Source organism: Coenobita brevimanus, chromosome 110 (genome assembly GCF_032717465.1).
Source record: "Coenobita brevimanus isolate Jiangsu-jjx chromosome 110, ASM3271746v2, whole genome shotgun sequence".
In the NCBI taxonomy this organism is placed as follows: domain Eukaryota; kingdom Metazoa; phylum Arthropoda; class Malacostraca; order Decapoda; family Coenobitidae; genus Coenobita; species Coenobita brevimanus.
Genome location: NC_137063.1, coordinates 27,279,332 through 27,305,749, shown reverse-complemented (window position 1 = coordinate 27,305,749; position 26,418 = coordinate 27,279,332). Strand labels below are relative to the sequence as shown.

The 26,418-nt window shown below is 40.9% G+C and overlaps 1 protein-coding gene across 1 annotated transcript in view; it reads right to left on the bottom strand.

Moving 5' to 3' along the window:
* The window catches only part of msps (msps cytoskeleton-associated protein 5), a 608,635-nt gene that overhangs the window by 322,099 nt on the left and 260,118 nt on the right, over window positions 1-26,418 (bottom strand). The window contains exon 18 of the mRNA XM_080286226.1: window positions 12,619-12,781. Within this exon, the coding sequence (XP_080142352.1) occupies window positions 12,619-12,781 (163 nt within the window). The remainder of the gene's footprint in view (window positions 1-12,618; window positions 12,782-26,418) is intronic.

Sequence of the window (26,418 nt, the reverse complement as noted above, 5' to 3'; positions counted from 1 at the left end):
TTCTAGATGGTTTATCCAAGCTTCTCTTATCAGCTTTTCCAGTACCTTACTTACTGTACAACACTGTTTAGTGATACTGGTCGGTACTTGGGTGGATTTTGTCTATACCCTTTCTTGAATAGGGGAACAATGTTTGCTTTCTTCCAAATATCAGGTAGTTTACCTTGACCCAAGGATTTCTTGAAAATTAACCCAAAACAGGCTTGTTCCAGAATCCAGCAAGAGGCTTATTTTGCATTGCAGACAAGATGGTGTTAGGCCTATGAGGCTGGCTGCCCATAACATCTCAGTTTGAGATGTGCTGTTGCCATGTGAGGTGCATTCATGTGGCTCCTATTTCTACCATAGATTTAGAGCCCCAATGTCTGGAAACCCAGACATCTATCTATCTACTGCCAGACACCTCAATCCCGTTCAGGGTGGCCACAAACAAATCGCCTCCACGTCGCCCTGTCCCTCGCCATTTCACTGCCCCGGACATACCTGGTAAAATAAGACATCGCCGATCCACAGCCCCATTGAACCAATTGAACCCCAACCTGGCCCCTCACACCACCATCAACACCAACTGCAAAACAGCCGGTGAGGGAGACAACGCGGCGAGGCAGGCAGGCCATGCTGAGGTCTGCATCACGTGACCTCAGTCACCCACCCTCCACCCGTGCTCCTCGCCCCGCATCTCTCGACCTTGCTTAGGAGTAGTTTGATGCTGACAACCCGGAGTCTGTGCCTTCATCCTCCTCCCTTGACACCTCCTTACCCCCCACTGCCTTGCCCCGACGCTCCAGCAGGAGGTGTTTCAACCCAAGTGCCATTACTCAGGTGCCACAGCCCCAACGCCGTCATGCAGCTTCTTCTACAAGACAACATCGGCCTCGTAACAGCTCGTCTCCGGACGATGACCGACGAGTGCGACAGCATCGTGACGTCAGTCGACATCCCCTTGCTATTGGACTGGGAGTGGGTGCAACACTACTTTCTTTTTTTTTCTCTCCTTGCTGAACATACCCTTCATTTTACAGCATGGCCCAGAGCAACCTGTGTGGCATAAGGTCTAGGAGAACTGGAGCATCCTGAGGGATGTGTAGACTCCAAATGTGCCAAGCTTCAGAGGCATACCTCATAACTGAGGCTGGCTGTGATCCTTAGAAGATTGACTTTAATTTTTGTTCCCATTTTTTACAATTTTTTTCTCTTTTTTTTATTCAATGCTAGTTTCATTTTCAAATTAAAGTAATAGATAATTTAAATATTTTAGAAATGCATGTATTCCATGTAAAAAATATACGAATAAAATTTATGTCAACTAATTCCCTGCTTGTCGTAAAAGGCAACTACAAGGGTTGGCAGAGGGTTAGTGCCCCTCCCCGGAAAACAACTAACTAAAAAAACAAACAAGAAGCCTCGGACAAGGACTGACCAAACGATGACGACCCAGGACCGGACAAAGGACTTGGTAATGAGTACATGGAATGTAAGAGGAGCGAATGATGAGGTGAAAGAGAGAGAGATTGTCCAGGTGCTTGAGGATGCGAAAGTGGATGTATGTGGAATAACTGAAACAAAATGGAGAGGAGAAAGTGTGAGAGAATGGGAGTATGGATGGGGTATATGTGCAGGAGTAGATGAGAATGAGAGGGCAAAGGAAGGAGTGTGTATAGTTGTGAGTAAAGGATGGAAGAAGAGCATAAGACAGTATGGATCAGTTGGGTCAAGGATTGTGTGGGTAAAGTTGAAAGTTGGAATACAAATGTGGGCGATTGTGTGTGTGTATGCGCCAACGCAAGATCGTGTTAGAAGAGTGAGAGAAAAGTTCTGGACAAATGTGGAAGTGTGCATGGAAAAGTTTGGCAGGAATGAGAGAGTGTTTTTGATTGGTGATATGAATGGTAAAGTTGGTAATGTGAAGGTGGATGGAATAGTTGGTGAGTGGGGTGTGCCTCCTGAGATAGATGAGAATGGGAGTGCGTTAGTGGACATTTGTGCTGGGAGGGGGTTGGTGATAGCCAATACCCTCTTCAGGCATAAAATGATCCACAGGTATACATGGCGAGTGATGAGAAGGGTGGGTGGTGAACTGAATAAAAGGAAGGCAATGATTGATTATGTGTGTGTGGATGAAAGGATGAGAAGATGTATAATGGATGCAAGAGTTAATAGAGGTTGGGGGAGTGGACTCTCTGACCACTGCTTGGTGGTGGCCAGAATCAAGGTCCAGTTAGAGTGAAGAAATAGAAGAAGGGAAAGACGAGAGGAAGGAGTAGCTGCAAGGAGAGTGAAAAGGTTACAAGAGGATGAGAAAAAGGCAGAGTATAAGAGAGAAGTGGAGGAACGATTGGGCAAAGATGAATTGGAGCAGATGGGAGACGTGGAAGGTGTGTGTAGCATATTTACAGAAGAAATATGTGCAGCATGTGATGTGGTGTGAGGAAGGAAGAGAAGACGGAAGGGGGTGCAAGGAACAGCGTGGTGGACTGAAGAGGTGAAACAGGCTGTGGCACAAAAGAAGAAAGCATACAATGAATGGATGAGAAATAGGGGCGTGGAAGAAGTTGAGAGGCAGAAGAGAGCGTTATATGTAGAGAGGAAGAAAGAGATAAAAAGATTAGTAAGAAAGAGTAAGAAGAGAGTGGATGAGGAATTTGGAAGGAATTTGAGTGTAAAGTGGAGGGACTGTAAGAAAATGCTCTGGAAAGAGGTGAGAAGAGTAAGACAGGGTGGAAGTGAAGTTAGGAGGGGAGTGAAAGATAAAAATGGTAGATTACTAGTGGAGAAGGGAGAAAAAGTGAGCAGATGGAGAGAACACTTTAAGGAATTGTTGAACGTAGAGGATGGAAGTAATGCGAGTATAAGTGGCTGGGGAATGTCTGGGAGAAGGAGGGAGGTGAGGAGACAGGAAGAAATCAGTAGGAAACAAGTTGTGGAAGCAATGAAGAAAGTTAAATCGGGGAAAGCCCAAGGAATTGATGGAGTGTGTGGTGAAATGCTGAAGCATGGGGGAGAGATAATAGTAGAATGGATGTGGAAGGTGTGCAGATTAGACTGGGAGGAAGGTAGAGTCCCGGAGGATTGGAAGTCAGGTATAATTATTCCCTTGTACAAAGGAAAAGGGGAAAAAGAAGTGTGTGGTAATCATAGGGGCATTTGTCTTCTTAGTATAATAGGAAAAGTGTATGGCAGGATACTTATTGACAGAGTTAGAGAAAGAACAGAGAAATTAGTTGAAGAAGAAGAGGGAGGCTTTAGGAAGGGAAGAGGCTGTGTAGATCAGATATTCATTCTTAGATCTTCAGTGGAAAAGTTTCTGGAGAAGGGAAAGAAGTTGTATGCGGCTTTCATGGATTTGGAGAAAGCATATGACAGGGTGGATAGACAAGGATTGTGGAAAGTGTTAAGAATATATGGAGTAGATGGGAAGTTGTTGAATGCTGTGAAGAGTATGTACGATGGTGCGAAGGCTGCAGTGCGTGTGGAAGGCGAACTAAGTGAATTTTTCTCTTTGAAAGTTGGGTTGAAACAGGGATGTGTCATGTCTCCGTGGTTATTCAATCTGTACATGGATGGAGTAATAAAAGAGGTACAAGGTAGGGTAGTGGATGTTGGAGTGGCCCTGGTGAAAGAGGATAATGTTTGGAAACTCCCTGTACTGTTGTTTCCAGATGATACTGTGTTGTTGAGTGAAGACGAAGGGGAGCTGCAAGGCTTGGTGGATGAGTTTGGGAGAGTGTGTAGGAAACGGAATCTGAAGGTGAATGTAGGGAAGAGTAAAGTGATGGTCTTTGAGAGAGGTGAAGTCAGTGAATGTACAGCGAGGTTGGATGGTGAGGAATTGGAAAATGTGAATACGTTTAAGTACTTGAGTAGTGTGATGAGTAAGGATGGAGGTTTGGAGGGTGAAGTGCTTGAAAGAGTACAGCAGGGAAGAAAGGTTGCTGGTTCTTTGAAAGCAGTGATAAGAAACAGGGAAGTGAGCATGGAAGTGAAAAAGTTACTACATGACAGTATTGTGATACCAACTCTAACGTACGGAAGTGAAGCTTGGACGTTGTTGGAAGGGCACAAGTCAAGAGTGAGAGCAGTGGAAATGAGTTATTTAAGAGGAGCCTGTGGAGTCACGTGGAGAGATAGGCTGACGAATGAGGATATAAAGGAACGTTGTGGTGTTGATGTGGATGTGATAGGGAGCGTTATGAGGAACAACTGAGGTGGTTTGGCCATGTGGAGAGGATGGAGGGTGCAAGACTGACGAAGAGAGTGTATGTGAGTGAGGTGGAGGGGGGAAGAGGGAGGGGGAGGCCGAGGATGAGATGGAGGGATGGGGTGGAGAGGTATATGAGAGAGGGGGGTGTGAGTTGGGAGCAGGGCAGTGAAATGGCAGGGGACAGGGCGACTTGGAGGCGATTTGTTTCTGGCCACCCCAAACGGGATTGAGGCGTCTGGCAATAGATAGATAGATAGACAAAGGAAAAGGGCAAAAAGAAGTGTGTAGTAATCATAGGGGCATTTGTCTTCTTAGTATAATAGGAAAAGTGTATGGTAGGATACTTATTGACAGAGTTAGAGAAAGAACAGAGGAATTACTTGGAGAAGAACATGGAGGTTTTAGGAATGGAACAGGTTGTGTAGAGCAGATATTCATTCTTAGATCTTTAGTGGAAAATTTTCTAGAGAAAGGAAAGAAATTGTATGCGGCTTTCATGGACTTGGAGAAAGCATATGACAGGGTGGATAGACAAGGATTGTGGCAAATATTTAGAATACCGTATATGGAGTAGATGGGAAGTTGTTGAATGCTGTGAAGAGTATGTATGATGGTGCTAAGGCTGCAGTGCATGTGGATGGTGAACTAAGTGAATTTTTCTCTTTGAAGGTTGGGTTGAAACAGGGATGTGTCATGTCTCCATGGTTGTTCAATCTGTACATGGATGGGGTAATAAAAAAGGTACAAGGTAGGGTAGTGGATGTTGGAGTGGCCCTGGTGAGTAAGGACAGTGTTTGGAAATTCCCTGTACTGTTGTTTCCAGATGATACTGTGTTGTTGAGTGAAGATGAAGGGGAGCTGCAAGGCTTGGTGGATGAGTTTGGGAGAGTGTGTAAGAAACAGAATCTAAAGGTGAATGTAGGGAAGAGTAAAGTGATGGTCTTTGAGAGAGGTGAAGTCAGTGAATGTACAACGAGGTTGGATGGTGAGGAATTGGAAAATGTGAGTACGTTTAAGTACTTGAGTAGTGTGATCAGTAAGGATGGAGGTTTGGAGGGTGAAGTGCTTGAAAGGGTACAGCAGGGAAAAAAGGTTGCTGGTTCTTTGAAACCAGTGATAAGAAACAGGGAAGTGAGCATGGAAGTGAAAAAGTTACTACATTACAGTATTGTGATACCAACTCTAACGTATGGAAGTGAAGCTTGGACTTTGTTGGAAGGACACAAGTCAAGAGTGAGAGCAGAGGAAATGAGTTATTTAAGAGGAGCCTGTGGAGTCACGTGGAGAGACAGGCTGACGAATGAGGATATAAAGGAGCGTTGTGGTGTGGATGTGATAGGAAGCGTTATGAGGAACACACTGAGGTGGTTTGGCCATGTGGAGAGGATGGAGGGTGAAAGACTGACGAAGAGAGTGTATGTGAGTGAGGTGGAGGGGGGGAAGAGGGAGGGGGAGGCCGAGGATGAGATGGAGGGATGGGGTGGAGAGGTATATGAGAGAGGGGTGTGTGAGCTGGGAGCAGGGCAGTGAAATGGCGTGGGATAGGGCGAATTGGAGGCGATCTGTGTGTGGCCAACCCAAACGGGATTGAGGCGTCTGGAAATAGATAGATCGATAGATAGATAGATTTATATATATATTTTTTAACCCCCAAAGGTATGTTCAAAATCCCAGACACGTCTGTTGTGAAGGTATTATTCCCAACACTGTATATAGGGTTAAAGATAATGGTCTACTTAACTCCTTTGCACATTCATGTAGCACCCAACATGAAATTTCGTCAGGACCATTTGCTTTTCCTTTGTCTAATTTACTTAACTCCTCCTGTCTTTCTTTTTCTGATATTTTTATATCTGGTAATATGTGTGGGCATGCATGTTCCATGTCATCCCTGTCAAAATTATTTTCTTCTGTAAAAACTGATTGGAAATTCTTATTTAGTGCTTCACAAATATCCTTCTCTTGTGTGTAGGTGATTCCCTCATCTGTAATGGATTGTATTTTATCTTTTACTTTGGTTTTGCTTCTGATGTAGCTGTAAAATAGCTTCGGCTGAACATTACTTTTATTTATGATATCCTCCTCAAACTGTTTTTGGGCTTCCCTCCTCATTCTTGTATAATCGTTCCTTGCCTGTTTATAGATGTTATATGCCCTTTCACTATTGTGTCTTCTGTATCAGTTCCACATCAAATCTCTTTTTTCTTTTGATTTTTTACATTCTGTATTAAACCACTTCCTTATTTTCTTTTCTGCTTCATTGTGCTGTGGGGATGTAATTCTGGGTTCCTATTTCATAAAGTTCACAGAATTTTCTACATATAACATTTAAATCTTGTCCTCTAAGCTCTTTTTCCCAATCTATTTCTAAGAAGTATTTTTTCAGGTATAGTTGCCCTTTTTGTAGTTAGGCTCTTTTTGCAACTTTCATTACTATTAACACTGTCATATGCAATCCAGCAATTGTAATTTAATACTGCATGGCCACTTTTGCCAAATAGAGGGTGATACATTATATTGTCAATACCAAATTCTTGCCTAGTAAATATAAGACCTAGTGCTGATGGTATGTCAAGTCCTCTTTTTCTGGTGCTTTCTTTTACATGCTGTGTTAGGAAAAACTCCTGCACAAGGTCCAGGAGCTTCTGGTCCCAACAGCATTCCTGGCTTTTATATCTAGAGTATTCTAATTTATATTTGTACTGAAATCTCCAGTTAGTATAATTCTTTCAGATTTCTCCTCCATTCTATGTAGTAATGCTCTTAAACTTTGAATTGTTTTCTCTGCCAGGACTTCACATTCGTCTTTTTCTCAAATGTTTGATCTGGGTGGCACGTATAAATCTGCCACAATTACCTTCCCTTCAGACGTACTAATCTGTACTGCAATCAGTTCTACCTGTAAGGGTACATTTAGTTCTATTTCCTTGACTTGAAGATTTTTCTTTGTTAGTATTATAATTCGTCCATTTTTTTTTTTTTTTAAGTTCCTATCTCTTCTCCATATATTGTATTCCTCTAGGTTTAGTGTATCGTTTGATATCCTTGGTGTTAATTTTGTTTCAGTTAGGCAAACAATATGTGGTTCCTTTTCTTTGATATAATCATTCATCTCTAGTAATTTAGATACCATTCCATCTACATTAGAGTACATCAACTTAATCATCTTGTTTACATACTTGTCATGACTTGGGTGTGCTACCTTTCTCCTTTTTATTCCCTCCTGTTTACGTACCACTTTCGTACCTGCAATCCAATTATTTTGTAAAAAATGTGTTCTTCTCTTCCTCTGATCTTCCCTCATTCTTTGTTCTTGCCTCCTCCCTCTTCTCTTTTAGTAATCCAAGTTCTTCTTGAGTTAGGCATCTTTTTATCCATACATTTTTGAAGTCCTCTTTTTCCACAAGTTTGTTTGCATTTCTCAGTATTTCCTCCACAGTGTTCACACTCCGGAAGGTTACTTTCAGCGGCCTTGACTTATTTCTCTCATATTTCCCTAGCCTCTTGTGTTCTTCTATGTCTTTACTACAGATTTCCTCTGATACTTCCTTCAATATGTTCATTACATTTGCTATCTCCTTTTTGTATCTTGAAATCTTGTTTGATATATCTTCCTCCTCTATACCAGTGATAACTGTAGATTTGTTGATGTCTGCTGAATCTTTGACCAATTTTGGATTATTTTCTTCACTTCCTTTTTAATGCGCTTCAACTCCTGTTTCTAAGTCTTTCTTTACTTTCACCATTTCAACATAAGGGTTTCCACATCATTTTTGTAGCTTTGCACTGCTTCATTTACCTGGGTTATCTTCTCCTCAATATCACTGCTGTGATCTATCAGAGTTCTTGCCTCCCTTATTGTCTCTGTATCATTTCTGAACTCTTCCATAATACTCTCATGGTTGACAACTGTGCTTGCCATTTCACTAATCTTCCTTCTAAGTGTACCCACCTCAACTGATAATTCATCTATTGTAGTCTCTTTCTTATTAATCTCCTTTACTAAATTTTCATTTCCTTGCTTCTGCATGTGCAACTGTTTTTTAATTTCATCTGTTTCAATCTGAAAAGCCTTCTGTAGTCTGTAAACTCGATCCATCAGCTTATTATGTGTCTCCATTTCCACCAGTTGCTGGCAGATATCACCATCCTACTTTCTACCTTTGTCCCTTTTCTTAACTCCTTCCAAAGTTGATTTGCTAAAGATGGTGGTCATCTTCTGGTACTAACAGAAAGCTTCTACTTAAAGTTTTGCATTCCTCTTCGTCGCAGACTAAACAGTCAACACTGAAACAGCTGATTTGCTTGTTTGGCACTGCTGCCTACTTCGTTGTACTGTATTATTGGAACAACACTTTTACTTAAACTTCCTGTTTTATATCAGAACACTATTTAGTTGGACCTAGTACTGAGCCTGACTCATATAAAGATACTTTATAGGTACGCTGTATAGTAATTTAAGGGCCGAGATTAACCCGGTGCAGAGCGATGCCAGGCACGTCCACTCACTGTCGCGTCTAGTCTATAGTGTGTGTGTGTGTGTGTGTGTGTGTGTGTGTGTGTGTGTGTGTGTGTGTGTGTGTGTGTGTGTTCTTACCTAATTGTATCTTTAAAGGAATGAGTCAAGCTTGTACTGCCCCATGTCTTAAACCATTTTTTTCATACATATCCTTAAATTTATTAACAGTTTTGACACGCACTATTTCATTCGGTAGTACATTCCAATCAACTACCCTATTTAGGAAACTGAGTTAACCCTCTGGCACTCGATGCCAGGGGGTTAACTCATCCTCTTCAGGCCAACGGTGGGGGCAGAGGGACATTGGTTCCAAGATTGTGACAACATGACTTAACTTTTACCTGGTCGTGATGTAGTGGTATGCTGCCTGGCTGTCACCTAAGAGTCCTGGGTTCAATTCCCGGCATACTGGTAATACAGTATATCGGCTGTTTATAGCTGTTATATGCCCCCTCACTATTGTGTCTTCTGTACCTATTCCACAGCAAATCTCTTTCTTCTTTTGATTTTTAACATTCTCTATTGAACCATTTCTTTATTTTCATTTATGTCTTTGTGCTGAGGGATGTAATTTTGGACTCCTGTTTCATAAAATCACAGAATTTTTTTTTTTCTCTCTCTCTATATATTATATTATATACTGTGTGTATATATATATATATATATATATATATATATATATTATTATTCATCCAATCCTACATTGCCCCATAAGGAGCGTAGAAGCCTGGGGCTAGGCAGTTGGTCCTGACATTTAAGATGAGAGTGACCAGCCTCACTCATGGCATTACATGAGCAATCAACCCAAACCATCCCTTGGATATAAACCTTCACCGGCTCGATCCGATTGGAGCGCAATAATTACTGACTAAACCACCAGGCACCAAAATTTGGTTATATAGTTACCACCCAGCATTGTAAATGGTTTCCTGGTGCACAGGAAACCATTTGGCTTGTCACTCAGTGCAGAGTCACCCACAGGCTGAAAGAACTGGAAAGAATGAAGGAAAGAAAGACAGAGGGAGTGTAAAGTCACCCGTAGGCAAAAGGACAAGGAAAGAATGAAGGAAAGAAAGACAGAAGAGAATGGAAGGAAAGAAGGATGGAGAGGAAAGGGCAGACACCCGAGAGCAGCACTACATCGCGTGAGTGGATGGTGAGTGCCCCCACCTACCACTAATAAATATATATGTATATATATATATATATATATATATATATATATCATTTTAATCTTGTCCTCTAAGCTCCCTTCCCCAATATATTTCTAAAGAGTACTTCAGTAGGTCATGGTAGTTGCTCTTTTTGAAGTTTAGGCGCTTTCTCTAACACTCATTACTGATAACTATGCCATATGCAATCTTAAGTTGCAATTTAATACTGCATGGTTGCTGATGCCGAATGGAGGGTGATACATTATGTGGTCAATTTCATTTTCTTGTCTAGTAAATATAAGATCTAGTACTCATGGATCATCAAGTCCTGTCTTCTGGTGGTTGTCTTTACATGCTGTGTTAGGAAAAACTCCTGCACAAGATCCAGGAGCTTTTGATCTCAACAGCTTTCATGGCTTCTTACATCTAGAGTATTCCAATTTATATTTGTACTGATATCTCCAGTTAATAAAATTCTTTTAGATCTAATTAAGAAACCATTCCATCTACATTTGAACACATCAACTTAATCATCTTGTTTACATACTTGCCATAGCTTGAGCCTAGTATCTTCCTTCTTTTTATTCCCTGTCGGTTATGTACCACTTTCGTACCAGCAATCCAATTACTTTGTAAAAAAAAATTTACTCTTCCTCTGATCTTTCCTCATTCTTTGTTTTTGCTTCCTTCCTCTTCTCCTTTAGTATTCCCAGTTCCTGAGTTAGACATCTTTTTATCCATACTTTTTTAAATTCCCCTTTTTTCATGAGTGTGTTTGCCTTTTTTAGTATTTCCTCCACAGTGTTCACACTCTGGAAGGTTACTTTCAGAGGCTTTGACTTATTTCTCTCATATTTCCCTAGCCTTCTGTGTTCCTCTATGTCTTTATCACAGATTTCCTCTGATACTTCCCTCAATATGTTCATTATATTTGCCATCTCCTTTTTCTCTCTCAAAACTTCATTTCTTATTTCTTCTTTATCTATACCAGTGATTACTATAGATTTGTTGATATCTGCTGAACCTTTTACCAGTTTTGGGTTGTTTTTAATTACTTCTTTCACTTCCTTTCTAATGTTTGTTTTTTTTCTTCAACTTTTGTTTCTAAGTATTTCCTTCCTTTCACCATTTCACCATTGCAACTTCTCATCACTTTATTCACCTGGGTTATCTTCTCTTCAATATCACTGCTTTGGTCTATCAGATTGCTTGCCTGCCTAATTGTCTCCGTATCATTTCTGAACTCCTCCATAATACTCTCACGGTTGACAACTGTACTAGCCATTTCACTTATCTTCCATCTAAGTGAAACTACTTCAACTGACAGCTCATCTACTGTTGTGTCTTTTTTGTTCAATACCTGTACAAACTTTTCACTTTCTTCCTTCTGCAAGCATTATGGCGTCTTAATTTCACCTATATCGCTTTGAAAAGTTTTCTCCAGTTTATTCACTTTCTCTGCTTAATTTGTTAAAGGTTTCCATTTCAACCAGTTCTGCGTAGAAATCATCATCCTGTTTTCTACCTTTATTCCTTCTCTTAACTCCTACCGTATTCACTTTACTATAGATGGTGCTCATCTTGTCGTAATTCTCACTTAGAAAGATAACGTCTACTTACAAGTTTGCATGTCCCTGATACCCGCCTAATGACAGATAACACCCAGCTGATGATGCACTGTATCAGCAGATTCTTGCACTAATTGGATGTATTCTATTATTTGGACAACATTTTTGCTTATACTTGCTTTACTATATTAGAACATCACTTAATTTAACCTAGCGCAGAGCTTAACTCATATAAAATTACTATTTAGTTGTCTGCAGTTGTGGCCAAGAGTCGCCAGCGCAGAGCGAGGTGACGGATGTCCTGCCTCTCTGCCTCTGGTGTGTGTGTGTGTGTGTGTGTGTGTGTGTGTGTGTGTGTGTGTGTGTGTGTGTGTGTGTGTGTAATTCACCGGGTCAGTCAGGATCACGTGATGGTTATGATCGTCAGCTTTTTCCCCTCCTGGAAGTGAGCTGAGATCTCATATACTACAATCTAGGGGAAAAGCCTTGACCTTCAAACACGAACACACCCATCCCCTTGCTCAAGGGGGACAGTAACCACCTGTTTCCTCAGTGAAACTTTTCACATCCCAAGCAAGGCGCGAACCCATCTTGGCAGATGTTAGGCAAAAGTGTTACCACTAAGCCAGCGAGCATTTTGTGTGTGTGTGTGTGTGTGTGTGTGTGTGTGTGTGTGTGTGTGTGTGTGTGTGTATTTCATGTGCAAAATGTTTCGTGACACTGCAATGCTGGACTGGCTGCCTCCTCTCTGACTGACTCAAGCTCCTTCACCAGTACAATGACAATTTATCATGCTTATTACAGAATTCATGATGTTTTTCTATGATTACTATGTTACACAGTACAGTTAAAGGATTTTATATGGAGGAGGGTTAGGCCCCCATGGGGGTACTTGGGAAGGCATTATGTCATTATTTGTCAGTATGTCAACTAATGGTACTACCTTGATAGCTTTACGCTGGATACGAGAGTTTACTGCAATACCATATGTGTGCATTACTCTACCATCTACAAGCAAACATAATATGCCTGTGATCACACCCAAACAATGGGGGGGGGGGGGAATTCTTACATATTACACAGGTGAACCTTCTGCAAAATCAACCTACCATACAATCTGTACAAGGAAAACTCTAACCCAAACACAACACAGTCCTGAAACACAGAGATACACACCATCCTTGAGTTTTTCTGCCATCCACTGGAAAAGTTCAGCCTTAAGGTATGGAGAGCCAGATTTGAGGGCATCAGCAAACACTTCCCCATCCACTGTCTCCTTCAGTCCCGCCTGGTCCACCCACATATTCAATGTACTCATGGCCTGCTGGCGGATGTTTTGCTGTAGGTGATAAACAAAAATGAAGTATTAACAAATGAACTAACACAGTGACTATCTGGCAAAGAACTGAATCCATCCATCCATCCATCATCCAATCATACGCTGCCCAATGAGGAGCACAGGAGCCCGGGGCTAGGCAAGTTGGTACTGACATTTAACCCGTACCATCCCAGGCATTTTTGCAATTCTATACCCACCCAATCCCAGACCAAAAATGGAAAAAAAAATTTATTGATAAAACAATCCCAAAGGACATATAAATCAAGGAAAAGCCAAAAAAAAGTACTCCTTATAGGAAAAATAAGAGCAGGATGGCCGTCCGTAGTGTTTGTAGCCCAGTTTCCCAAGCCGTGAGTAACGTTTTCCCACCCAGCTGGGCGGGATGAGAAAGAACAGGGGAGGAAAAGGGGGGATTCCCCTTTCTCAGTGTCCTCCATTGGCTCATATTCCTCCCCAGAATAGTCATCCAGGTCTTTCTCTTCTGAAGAATCACTAAATAAAGGGACAGAAGGGTCCATGTGACAATTTCAACAGCCTCCTCCAGTCCAGTGAGGGGGAAAAATGGTGTGATTTTTGCGACATCCTGACGCTATAATGGACAGTGGCACACTGATGTTACCCACCCTCGCAGAACCAAACTCAGTACTACAACTGCTTGGACACAGTGTTGCAAATACATTAAGCTACACCTCAGCAAAAAATTAGCTTGATTAAAGCAGTTTGAGACGTGCTACAGCGCTTGAATTTTGCTGTCGGCACCATCACGTCGCTGGGATTAATCGAGACATTTTATACTGTCGGCACCATGCCAACGGCGGGATTCTATGGGTTAAGATGAGAGTGACCAGCCTCACTCATCCCTGAGTGGCAATACGTGAGCAATAAACCAAACCGACCCCTTGGATGTAAACCTTCACCGACTCAATCCAACTGGAGCGCCATAATTACCCACTAAACCACCAGGCACCATAATTTGGTTATATAGTTACCACCCAGAGTGGTAAATGGTTTCCTGGTGTACAGGAAACCATCTGGCTTGTCACTCAATGTAGAGTCACCCACAGGCAGAAGGAAGTGGAAAGAATAAAGGAAAGAAAAACAAAAGAGGAAGTATAGTCACCCGTAGGCATAAGGATGAAGAAAGAATGAAGGAAAGACAGAAGAGGATGGAAGGAAAGAAGGATGGAGGAGAGGAAAGGGCAGACACTTGAGAGCAGCACTACATCAAGTGAGTGGATTGTAACTGCCCCCACCTACAAAAACTGCAAAGCTAATTTATATACGGTATACGTGTATATATCTTTCTATCTATCTATATATATATAAATATACAGTAATCCCTCCACTACCTGATGTAATAGAGCCAAAGGCATGTCCAGAAAGTGGTCCCATCCAGAAAGTGGGCCCCACCCTCCAGGACTGGTACTTAAGGACACTAACCCAGCTTAACTTTGAAAGCCACCTAAATAACTCTCTACCGGACATACATAGCACCAATTTAAGATCCTATTCACACCAATAATGGACATAAAGCATGAAATAAATGAAAAGGAACCAAAGAATGAGGAATCACAAGTGACTGTACCTCAGACAGGGTACTTACAGAACGTCTGTGGCTGCCTTCTCTAAGGCTTTGGCAGTGGTGAAAATGCTCTTGAAGCACGTACAGTAATCCAGTGTTGTGCTGCACTTACAGTAATTCTTTGCACTGCGAGTTATAACTGTTTAACACTGCACATTGTTAATTGCATCACGCCAGTTTCAACTGCCAGTTTGCACTCCACAGTTAATCCTTCGCACCCTAAATTCTAATCCGTTAACATTGCACAACACTGTGTTTTCCTGAATGGTCTACTGGCAAGGTATTGCAGTTTGTTCACTGTTTATTCACAAAAAACAAGCACGTGCACCATCCATTGCAAAAAACATCTACTCGTGATCGCAGTTACAGTAAGCAGTAACTGGTGGTGAGGGAGAAGCAGGGTTGCCAAATCGGAGCTTGCAACATTACCACAATCCTCAATTTTCATTAACAAATTTAATATTTCATTACCACATTCGTAAAGCTAGCATTTATTCTTCACTAATTATATATACAAGTGGAAATACTGTAAATGTAATCACTCTCCTTATAATTAACAGCATGCTGATTATTTTCACTCTATGTAGGCTAGCAGATTAATCAGAGACAGCACACAATCCACCATCTCTGTCCTGTGTCTCTTCATATGTGTGAAAAATCAGTTTGGTAATGCTTTATTCTGACTCAATACCAAATGAATTTTTCATTACCAAACTGATCAAAATGAAAAATACCAAATGGCAACCCCGACAAGGGAGGGGGGAGGGGGGAGGAAGGCAGGGCTGAAGGGGCAATGGTCTAAACAGCTGTTCGGCGCCGAGTGGCAATTTCAAATTACGGGTGGGAAAAAAAAAAATCAGATATTGGGGGGATTTTTTTCTTTTTTTGGCCATTTTTGGGTTCCGAAGGTCCAGGTGCACAATGTCTGGTAAGTGGGGTGTCGGGAAAGTGGGTGTCTGGATAGTATAGGGATTACCTTGGTCCCAATTAATGTGCCTTTATGGTGGATGTGCGAGCACGTGCTATTTGATATCGCACTAATTGAAACACATAACTTATGGGGAAAAATTCATTTGGTGGATGAGTGACTCCAACTTTAGGGGTTAAAATTTTAAACACTGACAATTACCATAGAACTACATAATAATATACGTACATATACGCAAACGTGTACACACACCCTCGATGAGCTGGTCTAAACCGGTTTGCTGCCCTCTCCCCCCCCTCTCTCTCTCTCGTACCCCTCGATGAGCTGGTCTAAACCGGTTTCCTGCCCTCCTCTCCCTCTCTCTTTCTTGTAAATAATACGAAGCAATAAGCACACTAATGGCACTAATATCATACTAGAATGGTTGAAAGTGTTATTTTATATTATACTGTGAATCACTGCGATAAAATACACATGATTTAGTGATATTTTTGCTATAATCAAAGAAGTCATATGCTAAGCGCATTAGCAGGCAAACATTTTTGGGGTTGCAAAATGTGCACCGATTCTATTACATAACTATTGACAATATATCAATAAGTTTTATAAAATGTAAATGGTAATAAAAGTTATCCATGAAGTTTTATAAAGTTTGTAATGATTTTCCTCTTATTCATAGTTTCGCTAAAGTCTAACGTAAACACTGAAATATCGTAATAAAACCATACGAGACTGGCTAGATGTGCTTTTTTTTTTTTTTTTTTTTTTTTTTTTTGGTGGGTGATAAGGTAACATGGCAGTAATCCTAATTTGTACGGAAAAAAATCTAGTGGTTTGATGCAAATATCCATCCCTCTGGGGCCTTTCTGGCATCAGACGATCAAAACACACCTTGTATTCTCTAAGATCATTCTCCGGGCTTGGACTGCATACGGACATGCAGTTTGTTGCAAACGATAGTAGAAAGACTGAAGTTCGTCTGACAAGAATATTAGCTCTTGAGATTAAGAATAAGTGGGATAAAACACGAGTTGAAAACACACCATTATTTCCTCCACTTATCTTCACTGAACCGCAACCAAAGGGTTAAGGCGTCTGCAGCAGCCAACATTTGGCTAATCTGCATTATGGAGAGGTCTCCTGGTGTTTCTGGTGTTCCTGACATCGGTGTAACCTCCTCTTGTCTTACCTCCTGTAATGCATCCTCGATAGATAAAGCAGTAATCACATCTTTTGCTGAGGTGGCTTCAGCAGCATTGTTAATATGAGACGTTGTGGATATTAAGAGACAGCTCGCACTATTTGAGAATCGCACTATATGATCACGCGCTAATTGGAACTCTGGTGTGTATATAATATATGTATATATATATATATATATATATATATATATATAGTATATAATATATATATATATAAATATATATATATATATATATATATATATATAAATATATATATATATAAATAGTATATATATATATATAGTATACATATATATATAATATAATATATATATATATATAATATATAATATATATATATACAGGTAACTCGCACGGGAACCACGATCTCACGGAACGCGCTCGCAATTATACACGGTAAGGGCTGGGACATATATAAGACAAAGTAAGATTAAAAAACCATTATGAAACTTACAAATTAACGCAGGAGAGGCCTTTGAAAGATCAAATCCTCGAACGTCATCGTTAGCGGTTTGTTTTGATTACGTGACGATCTAGGCGGGAAATTATTCAGTGAGTGAGACATACCCGAGTACAGAAGCACAGTATTTGTAAGTTAAATATTTACAGTACTGTACTGTTCTCGTAAGTTTATGTGCAACTTAAAGTACTATTAAATAACGTTAAAGCAAGAAATAAAGTCTTATAACCAGTTTACCTGATAGGCGTCAGAATATTGCCTTTTTTATTTGTTCGTTTCTTCCACAGTGCTGTTCAGTATTTGTAAGTTAAATATTTACTGTTCTCGTATGTACTGTACTTCAGGCACTTAAATAAAGTTAAATCATTAAATAAAGCCTTGTAACCAGATAACCCGAATTATATGATTACCCATGATCGGCGTCGGAATATTGCCTTTTTTGTTTGTTCGTTAAACTCTTACTGTACTGCTTTTCTACAGTACTGTATTTGTAAGTTAAATATTTACTGTTCTGGTATGTACTTGTAAGCAATTAAAGCATTAAATAAAGCCTTGTAACCAGTTAACCTGATTTATATGATTACCCATGATCGGCGTCGGAATATTGCCTTTTGTTTGTTTGTTCGTTAACCCCTACACCGCGGGCTTGTTTACCAATTACTTGCGTGTGCCGCGGGGTTATTTGGGCTCCGACAGACTCTCAAAAAATATTTGCCAAAAATCAGTTATTAGTCCTAGAATAATAAAATTACATATGCTTATGGCACATACCTTCAGCTTTCTCCTGGAATGATTGTTGGAGTTTCTCTGGCCGGTTACCGTAGGACTTGTGGAGACCTCTGAAGTAGGGTAATGAAGTCTCCACTTTACACTTCCCAACAACCCGTAATATGATTACCACAGCCAGATACAAACACTATAAACACTATTCTACAATTTTCAAGTAGTTTGGGATCCATACTCAAAACAAAAAACACTGTGAAAGCAATGGAAATTACGAGCGCGTCTGATCGTCGCACTGGCACTAGTTCGCTCATGGTAGTCTGTCATTTATTATTCATAAAACCCCTCACACTTTATATTTCTATTACTATATAACACTTATATATATTTCCACAGTCTTTATCCATAAGTTTCCATTAGTTTTTCACTGTAGGGATTCTTTCAGTAAAATACGTAGCATTCACTTTCTGTGTATACTGGCATTGAGTTGTCACTTTATCTTCACTCATAACTCATAGCATTCAGACATGCTAATGAAACTTTCACTTTCATTACTCCTAGGGTATATACTTATTCTTATAATACTACTCATTTACATTTTTACGTTCTCTATTTATTTACGTTATTTACATTTCTATTTTATTTACAGTGTTATGCACTGTCACTTGAAATAACTTATAAAACTATTTTCCATTGTTCACGTATATTTACATTCATTACTTTCACTTTTCTTTACACATTATTTACACATTATTTACAATTCCACTTGCACTGTTTTACTCAATAGAAAGATCGTAGTCACTCATCAATTGTCATTACCTCTTTCCAAGGAGTTGGGGAAGGTCACAAGCCATTTGCATGGGGGTGAAAAAAGGCCTTGAAGTCAGCAAGATGAAACATACGTCCTCTCACTTGGAAGATGAGACTACTGATAACGCAGCAGGCCAGCAAGCCTGTGCTTTAGGGGTTATTCAGAGTTACCAATATTACTTCTTGAAACAGCTAAGTTAGCACTGATTGATTGGCAGGAAATCTAGACAATACATTATAAATTTGGTAGTTCCAGGTGAATGTAAATATCATTTAGGGTTCTCCCTTCCTCCTTACAGGTATATTTATTACGAAAATAGATTAGAGGCCTACTTAGGAGATATATAATCAGAGCTACCAATGTTAAATCTTGAAACAGCTTTGTGTAGCACTGATATGATTAAAATCTAGACAATACATTATAAATTAGGTAGTTCCAGGTGAATGTAAATATCACTTAGGCTTCTCCCTTCTCTCCTTACATGTATATTTATTAAAATAGATTATACGGCATATTTCAAGGGGAAAAAAACAGCGAAAATTAGCAACGAGTGCACGTGAGGTGTTGTCAGGTGATAATTAGCCAATTCCAGGTGTATGGCACTCACTTACCTGATTTCTTTCTTGTATATTGTATAAGAATACGACATAGGGCTTATTTCAATGGATGAAATCAGTGAAAAATTCAGGAAGATTTACTTAGCGTAGCATGGCCGGCGAGAGGATAGGGTAATGGAGGGGGTAGGGAGGGAGTCAAACAGAAATGGCTAAATTGTCAACAATGGATGGGAGTACAGATGAGATTAGGAGTGCTGACTAGTGTTGGACATTGTCAGTACTGATAGATGATACACTTGAAAGCCCTGAATTCAAAATAACACAGAATCACAAAAACACGATATGATCCCTTGCTCCCAAGCGTATTTGTCATTAAAGACTTATAATAAGAGAAAAATACATTTTTGTCTTGGTATCTTTACCTATTTGCTCAGGTTTGCTGTAATGGTTTGCAACTTGTAGAAAACTGTGAAAACTTTCGGAAGTGAACGAAAATCTGGGACATGACCTTGACTTCACCTCTCATGTATGTCATCTGTCAGTTCACCACCGGCTATCGTGATGAGTGGATGTACGATTTCGCTCGTGGCCATGCCTAACCACACATAGTTACACCCATTATCTCGACCAGACAGAAAATACAACCTTTTTCCTCCCTTGCAAAACACAAACAACCACCCTGTTTACGAGACAGCAATATATATTGCGAAAATAACAAGGTAAAATGATAAAGATGAACGTAAAATGATTGAGAAAGATGAACATGTTATGACGGAAAATACGTTTTCCCTGTCTGTAAACGTATTTATTTCTGCTTTGTATCTGTATTCGTAATAATTAGACTTATTGTTAGTTCTGAAACTGCATTACGATTCTATTTTTAGCCATTCTCGTGTGTGGGAGCTGGAAGTTGTGACACAACTTCCTTGATCGGACTGACCCTCCACTTTATTCTCCCGTGGCAGAGTCTAGCCTTGGAGGACGTGCAGTTTTCTCATTTAGGACTGAAAATTCAACTCTTTCGCTCCCTTTTCCAAGCATGGGCACAACGATAACGTAAAAAATAACTCGAAACTACCATAAACATATATCAAAAAGGTGAAAATGTATTCATAACATTTTTTTCCAGCCATTCCTAACAGATTGTGTACTGAAATCATTCGATATCACAGCACTGCATTTCTAAGTTAAATATGTACTGTTCTGGTATGTACTTGTAAGTTAAAGCACTGGTACCAGTTAACCTAATTTATTACCTATGATGGAATGTTTCCTTGTGTTTACGTACAGTATTTGTGTGTTGAAGTTTTGCTCAGGAGTACTGTATTTGTGAGTTATAACATTAAATAAACCTTCTGACCACTTAAAGTGCTTTCTAGTGACAGATAACAGCAAAACAACACATTTGCACAAGCATGGTGTAGTTTAAATATCGGATTTCGCACCTAACACACGGTAGGAACGAAACCCTTTCCGTGCGAGTTACCTGTATATATTATATATATATATATATATATATATATAATATATATATATATATATATATATATATATATATATATAAATATATATATACAAATATATATATATATATATATATATATATATATATATATATATATATATATAAATATATATATATATATATATATATATATAAAAATATATATATATAGAAAAAAAAAAATATATATATATATATATATTTTTATATATATATATATATATATATAAATATATATATATATATAAATATATAATATTTTAAAAAATTTATTGTATAATAAATATTAATATATATAATATATTTTAAAATTTATAATATATATATATATTTTATTATAATATATATATATATATATATATATATATATTTTATATACAGTAATCACTCCAATATCCGGATCAATAGAGCCATCGGTAGGTTCGGATATTGGTGTCCGGATATTGGGCCCCAGCTTATGGACTTGTACTTACGGACCCTAACACAGAGAAACACCTATACAACTCCCTGACATGCATAGCACCTATTTCACACCCAAATCACACCAATAAGGCACATAAATGACTGAAATAAATGCAATAGACACATAAAATGTGGGTTTAGAAGTATGTTCATACATTAATAAACATTCTGGTACTTATGGACTCTAACCGAACCTAACCTAACCGAACCTAACCGAACTCTGAAAAACCCATTCCTACTGCACATGCATGAGGTAAGTTTAGTATGGAAAAGAAGTACAGTATGACACTTTCTGGTAAGTATAGTATGGGAAAAAATACAATATGAAACATTCTGGTAAATATAGTATGGAAAATAGTACAACATGAAACATTTTGGCTACTTACAGCAAGTCCCTGGCCACCTCGATGAATAACCGCCTCCTCTCGGACTCTGACAGTAAGAACGATTTCCTGAAGCACTTGCACTACACTCTTCCTGAAGTCTTGCACTGAACTTAGTCACTAACACACAGAAGTCCGTTCTTTTCACAGTGTTCACTTTAGTCCAAATAATGTTCCATTAAATTTAAGTGTTGCACATTAACTTTTCCCAAGTTTTTTAAGTTTCCAAAGCCAAAACAAAGAAGGTTAGTTACGTTAAATTTCTTTTCTACTTAGTCTTTTCTCCCAACTTGAAAACCTTAACACAACACACCGTTTTTTTCACTGCACAACACTCAAAATTCCCGTGTGGTCTAGTGGAGAAGTTCTTGCTGTTTATTCACTGTCAGAGCCCGAGAGTATCACTGGCAGGCGTCCAAGGGGTGCATCGGTGGGTAGTGGTGATGGCGTACCGACTACAGAAGACTCTGAAGACAGCCGCAAACTCACGTCGAGCGGTGACTCCACTGTAGCTGATGTGCTGGGCTGTGGCTCGGAGCATGAGGGCCTGTCTTGGGGAGGCAACGGAGTGGAACCAGGGCTTGGCACAGCGGGGTCACGGGCCTGAAAAAACTGTCAATCGTTGACTGACGCAAGGACCGACGATTCTGGCGATTGATGATGCGCTGCCGGAAAGCACGCACTTCCTCCACGAGTCCCAAGGGCCCCATCTCCCTGTCGCAGTCCGGGTGTTCCAGGTAGTCTAGGACGAACTCTAGATGTTCCCGGAGTGCGCTCAGCTTGGGGATGGCTGGAGTAGTGTCCTGCTGGGGAGTCTGCATCATCATCGCCTTCGTCGTCGGAATCTTCAAGTTCGGGACTGACACCAGCAACCGAAGACGCGATCTCGATATCAGACAACGTCTGATACCCAGGATCGCCCTCGTCGTCGTCCAACCACTCACGAACATCGTCCACATCAACATCGTCGCCGTGCGTACGTAGCCGTGCATGGAAGTCATCCACGTCAAACCCTAGGAAATCGTACTCCACATCTGTTCCGAGAAGCAGACGAGACCAACCATTTTCAAGAGTTTTCACAGGGACTTCCTTCCATGCACTAGCCCAGTTGTACAGCGCAGACTTGATGTTGTAGCGGCGAAGGTTTTCCAAAGTCCGCTTGCCTCGAGTGTCACGTCCTTCCCTGCGCTCGTCCTCGTCTCGAGAACCACCATCACCTCGTCCAGGAACTTCCGACGGTACAGGCGCTTTGTTGCCACGATCACTCCTTGGTCCATTGGTTGAATGAGAGCAGTCGTATTAGGTGCAGAAACATGCACCTAATACGGCCATTCTCAGCAACCAAGTCCTTGTCGCACGGGTGGGCAGGTGCATTGTCGAGGAGAAGGAGAGCCTTTACCTGGTCGCGAGGAATTCCCAGTGTCTTCGTCTGGTAATGTATGACCTCCTTGTGAAGTGATGGTGAAACCAGTCTTTGAAAATCACAGCTGTGAACCATGCTTTCAAAGAATGGTACCATACGACAGGAAGGACATCCATCACCCCACGAAGGCACCGAGGCTGCTTTGCACGGCCAACAATAACGGGCTTAAGCCGGTGCATGCCGTTAACATTGGCACAACACAAAGCAGATATCCGTTCCTTAGAAAGCTTGCGGCCAGGTACACGCTTCTCCGTCTCATCGAGCGAGAGTGTTCGTTGGCACCGAGCGATAGAATAGGCCAGTTTCGTCAGCGTTATAGACTTGACCGAGAGTGAGGCCCTCCCTGTCGATCAAGCCTTTCACCTTGTGCCGAAACTCGTCCACTCCATCCTCGTTAGCGTCCAATGCTTCGCCATGTGCTTTACGGTTAGTAAGGCCATGTCGCAACGAACGCAAAGAGCCAACCCTCGGATGCCTTGAAGTCTAGGGCGTCGTGAAGCCTTGCAAACTTCTCAGCAGCAGCCTTCAGCTCCGTTCCACGTACCATCACACCAGCTGCACGTTGCTGTCGATACCAAATCAACGTGGAGCGGTCGATCTCTGCATACTTGGGAGTAAACATAACCTTCCTCTCCACGTTGCGTTTGCTTCTCGACGAGAAGTCAGCCGTGTACTGCATGAGCTTGTCTCAGGAACGCTTGATATCAAACAAAGTCGACCGGGCCAGGTTGAACTCGCGGAGAATGCGAGAGGAAGACCAACCCGCATCAACCTTCTCCAATATCTCCCGTTTCTTCTCCAGAGTCAACACCACTCTCTTCCTTTTCTCAGGAGGCGGGGCCATCATCACACACACTAAGAGTAGGGCAGAGAGCAGCAGGAGGCCTTGCAGCAAGTACGGCACCACCACAAAAGCGAGCACGTGGGCAGCCATGACGAAGAGCGCAGGTCCAGTCGCGGTGAGAGACAGGCGGGAAGTGGGGAGGATGCAGCGGCGCTCTATCGGACGTCGGAGGAATGACGAACCAAAACAATGCTCTCACGCGGCGCGCGCAAGTTCAAATTACGGACGGCAAAAAATCGGTTTTTTTCCAATTTTTTTGGATTTTCGGACCATTTTGGGAATGTTTGATCCCAGGACGATAAGGTTCGGTTAGTGGGGATGTTCGGTTATTGGGCGTCCGGATATTAGAGTGATTACTGTATATATATATATATAGTCGCGCTGTATGGATATGTATATATTGTTAAGCCTTTTTATATATATATATATATATATATATTCTGTGCTTTTTGAAACCTTCAGGATTTTTGGGATTAATCATCCATGGAGAATAACGATTATCAGAAATAAAAACAAAAAAAAATGGGTAGATGATGCATACACCAGGGAATTGGTGGGGGTTCACGAACAATCCCTTGAGTGCATTCATTAAGTTAGACTTAACAGTGACGTATGCCATGTAACTATTTTGTGAATAAAAATGCCTTATCTGAGGAGGAGAAGCAGAGCTGAAATTTATTATGGGAATGGATTCTTTATGAGGCAGGGAAGGACTAGAAGAAGCAATATGGATGTGAGAGTGACAGTGTCCATTCTTCGACAACTAAGAGCCGGACAAAGACCTAGAGGTAGGCATGGACTCGTGAGAGGAGTGGCACCAGTGCGAGGAGAATCACTGCTGAGGATTTGCCAAAAAATATGTTAAAAAAATGCAAGGTGAAAGGCATAGTGGCGGATCTTCTTATTGTGAGGTCATGAGAATGTAGGCGACATAGGGGTATTCTGATGATTCAACAGATTCTTGGATGGTCTTAATGCAACCGTATCGAACTATTGCATTACAAGGTGCAGTGAGGCATAAAGTATATACAAGCTGAGGCGCATTTTCGGTGAGTAGCTCCACTGCAGGATTCGAGTGCCCTTAGGAGTAAAGATCCAAGTTTTGAGGCGGAGTACAAGCATGTACTGGACAAGTTTGAGAGGGTGAGAGACACTGTTGATTGGAGACACCAAGAGGCAAAGTGGGAATTAGTGGATGGAGTGGTTGGTCAGTTAGTGTAGTTGCCAGTTCAGATGGGAATGTAGTGCTTGGTAAGCATCTGTGCTATTGTAAAGGGGTTCAAGCTAGCTTTTCTTTTATGTGACAATTTTATCCCCATATCACTGAGATTTAATAGAGGATCGAACCATGGTGAACTGAGTCTGAATACAATGATGACTCAGTTGTGTGTGGATGAGCGAATGAGAATGAACAGTAGTGCTTGATCAAGTCTGAGATATGATTAATGTGAGTCCTCGCATTACTTAGTGATCCCAAGGAACTGCAGAAAGTGTTGAGGGAATGAAGGGAAGACATGAAGCAGCTCCTGTAAAGAGTGGAAATCTGCAAGATATGCATCCTAAATGCAACCAGATAAGAAGCAGGGTGGAAGAAAGATTAGTCCAACAAGGATAGAGCAGGGAATGGGGTAAGGCTCGTCAAGATATTCAGAGAGATGTAAGGCATGGATGATTTGGGGGATGGAGACTGCAACGTGTTAAGGGACAGCATGGAAGCATGTGACGGTGAAAGCAGTGTGGAACGAGGACGATCTATAGGAATACATTATGTTGTGAGTCACACATCATGAGGAAGAGGAAGAGCACTTGAGCAGGAGAAGACTGTGAGGTTGCGGTCTGTAAGGAGGAAGAAGAAGCAATGGAAGAATTGAGCTGTGAAATGAAGGAGGGAGAGGAATTTGGGAAGGAGGTAAAGAAAATATGCATAGTGAAAAAATAGTAGGCAACATCAGAATAATAGTTTTGGTGGAGAAACAATTGGGAGTAAGAGAGCCTGGAGGTTTGTTGTAGGTAAGAGCAGGTGAATATGTCTTAGAATGGTCTGTATAAGTGGAGGAGGAGGAAGAGGATCAGTAGGTCGGAAAGATCTGAAGGTATTAAGCTGGCTGAAGGGGGTGATGCTTAGGTATAGTGAAAAGATATTTTTGAATGGTCTTGGAGAATTGTGGATTAGTGGGAAATTCAGAGGACTGGAAAAGTTAAATTGTTATTGCCATAAGGAATTAAGGGCGACAGAGAGAAGCTATGTGTCATAATGATGCCTTCTTTGGGTAAAGTATATGGTAGAATACTCTTACTGTCAGCAGTTATCAACAGAGCGAGCTATTTGAGAAGAACAAAGGGGATATTAGGACTGAATAATAGGTAGATCAGATATGTTCTAAAATGTTCTAGTAGAACCATCAAAAGGAAAGTGTCTCACTTCATTTTAACTTGCCGAGAAAGCTTAGTGCGCAGACATGTGTGTGGCGTAGTATGTGGAGGTGATATCTGGAGCTCCAAATGTCTGGTGCCTGTCTTACAGTAAGACCAGTTCAAGGGACTGTAACGTACAGAGTGGATGGTGAACCTCCACGACTCAGGCATTCTGTTGCACTCTGTGCCCAGGGGTGTGTGATGTCCACACGGCTGTTTAATATATATATGGATCTACTGACTCTATGCATGCAGATAGGGAGTATGTGGAGGTCCCTAAGAATGAGGGTGAGAGATCCTTTCTTCCACTTCCGGTGCCTATCTGTTTAACCTAAATACG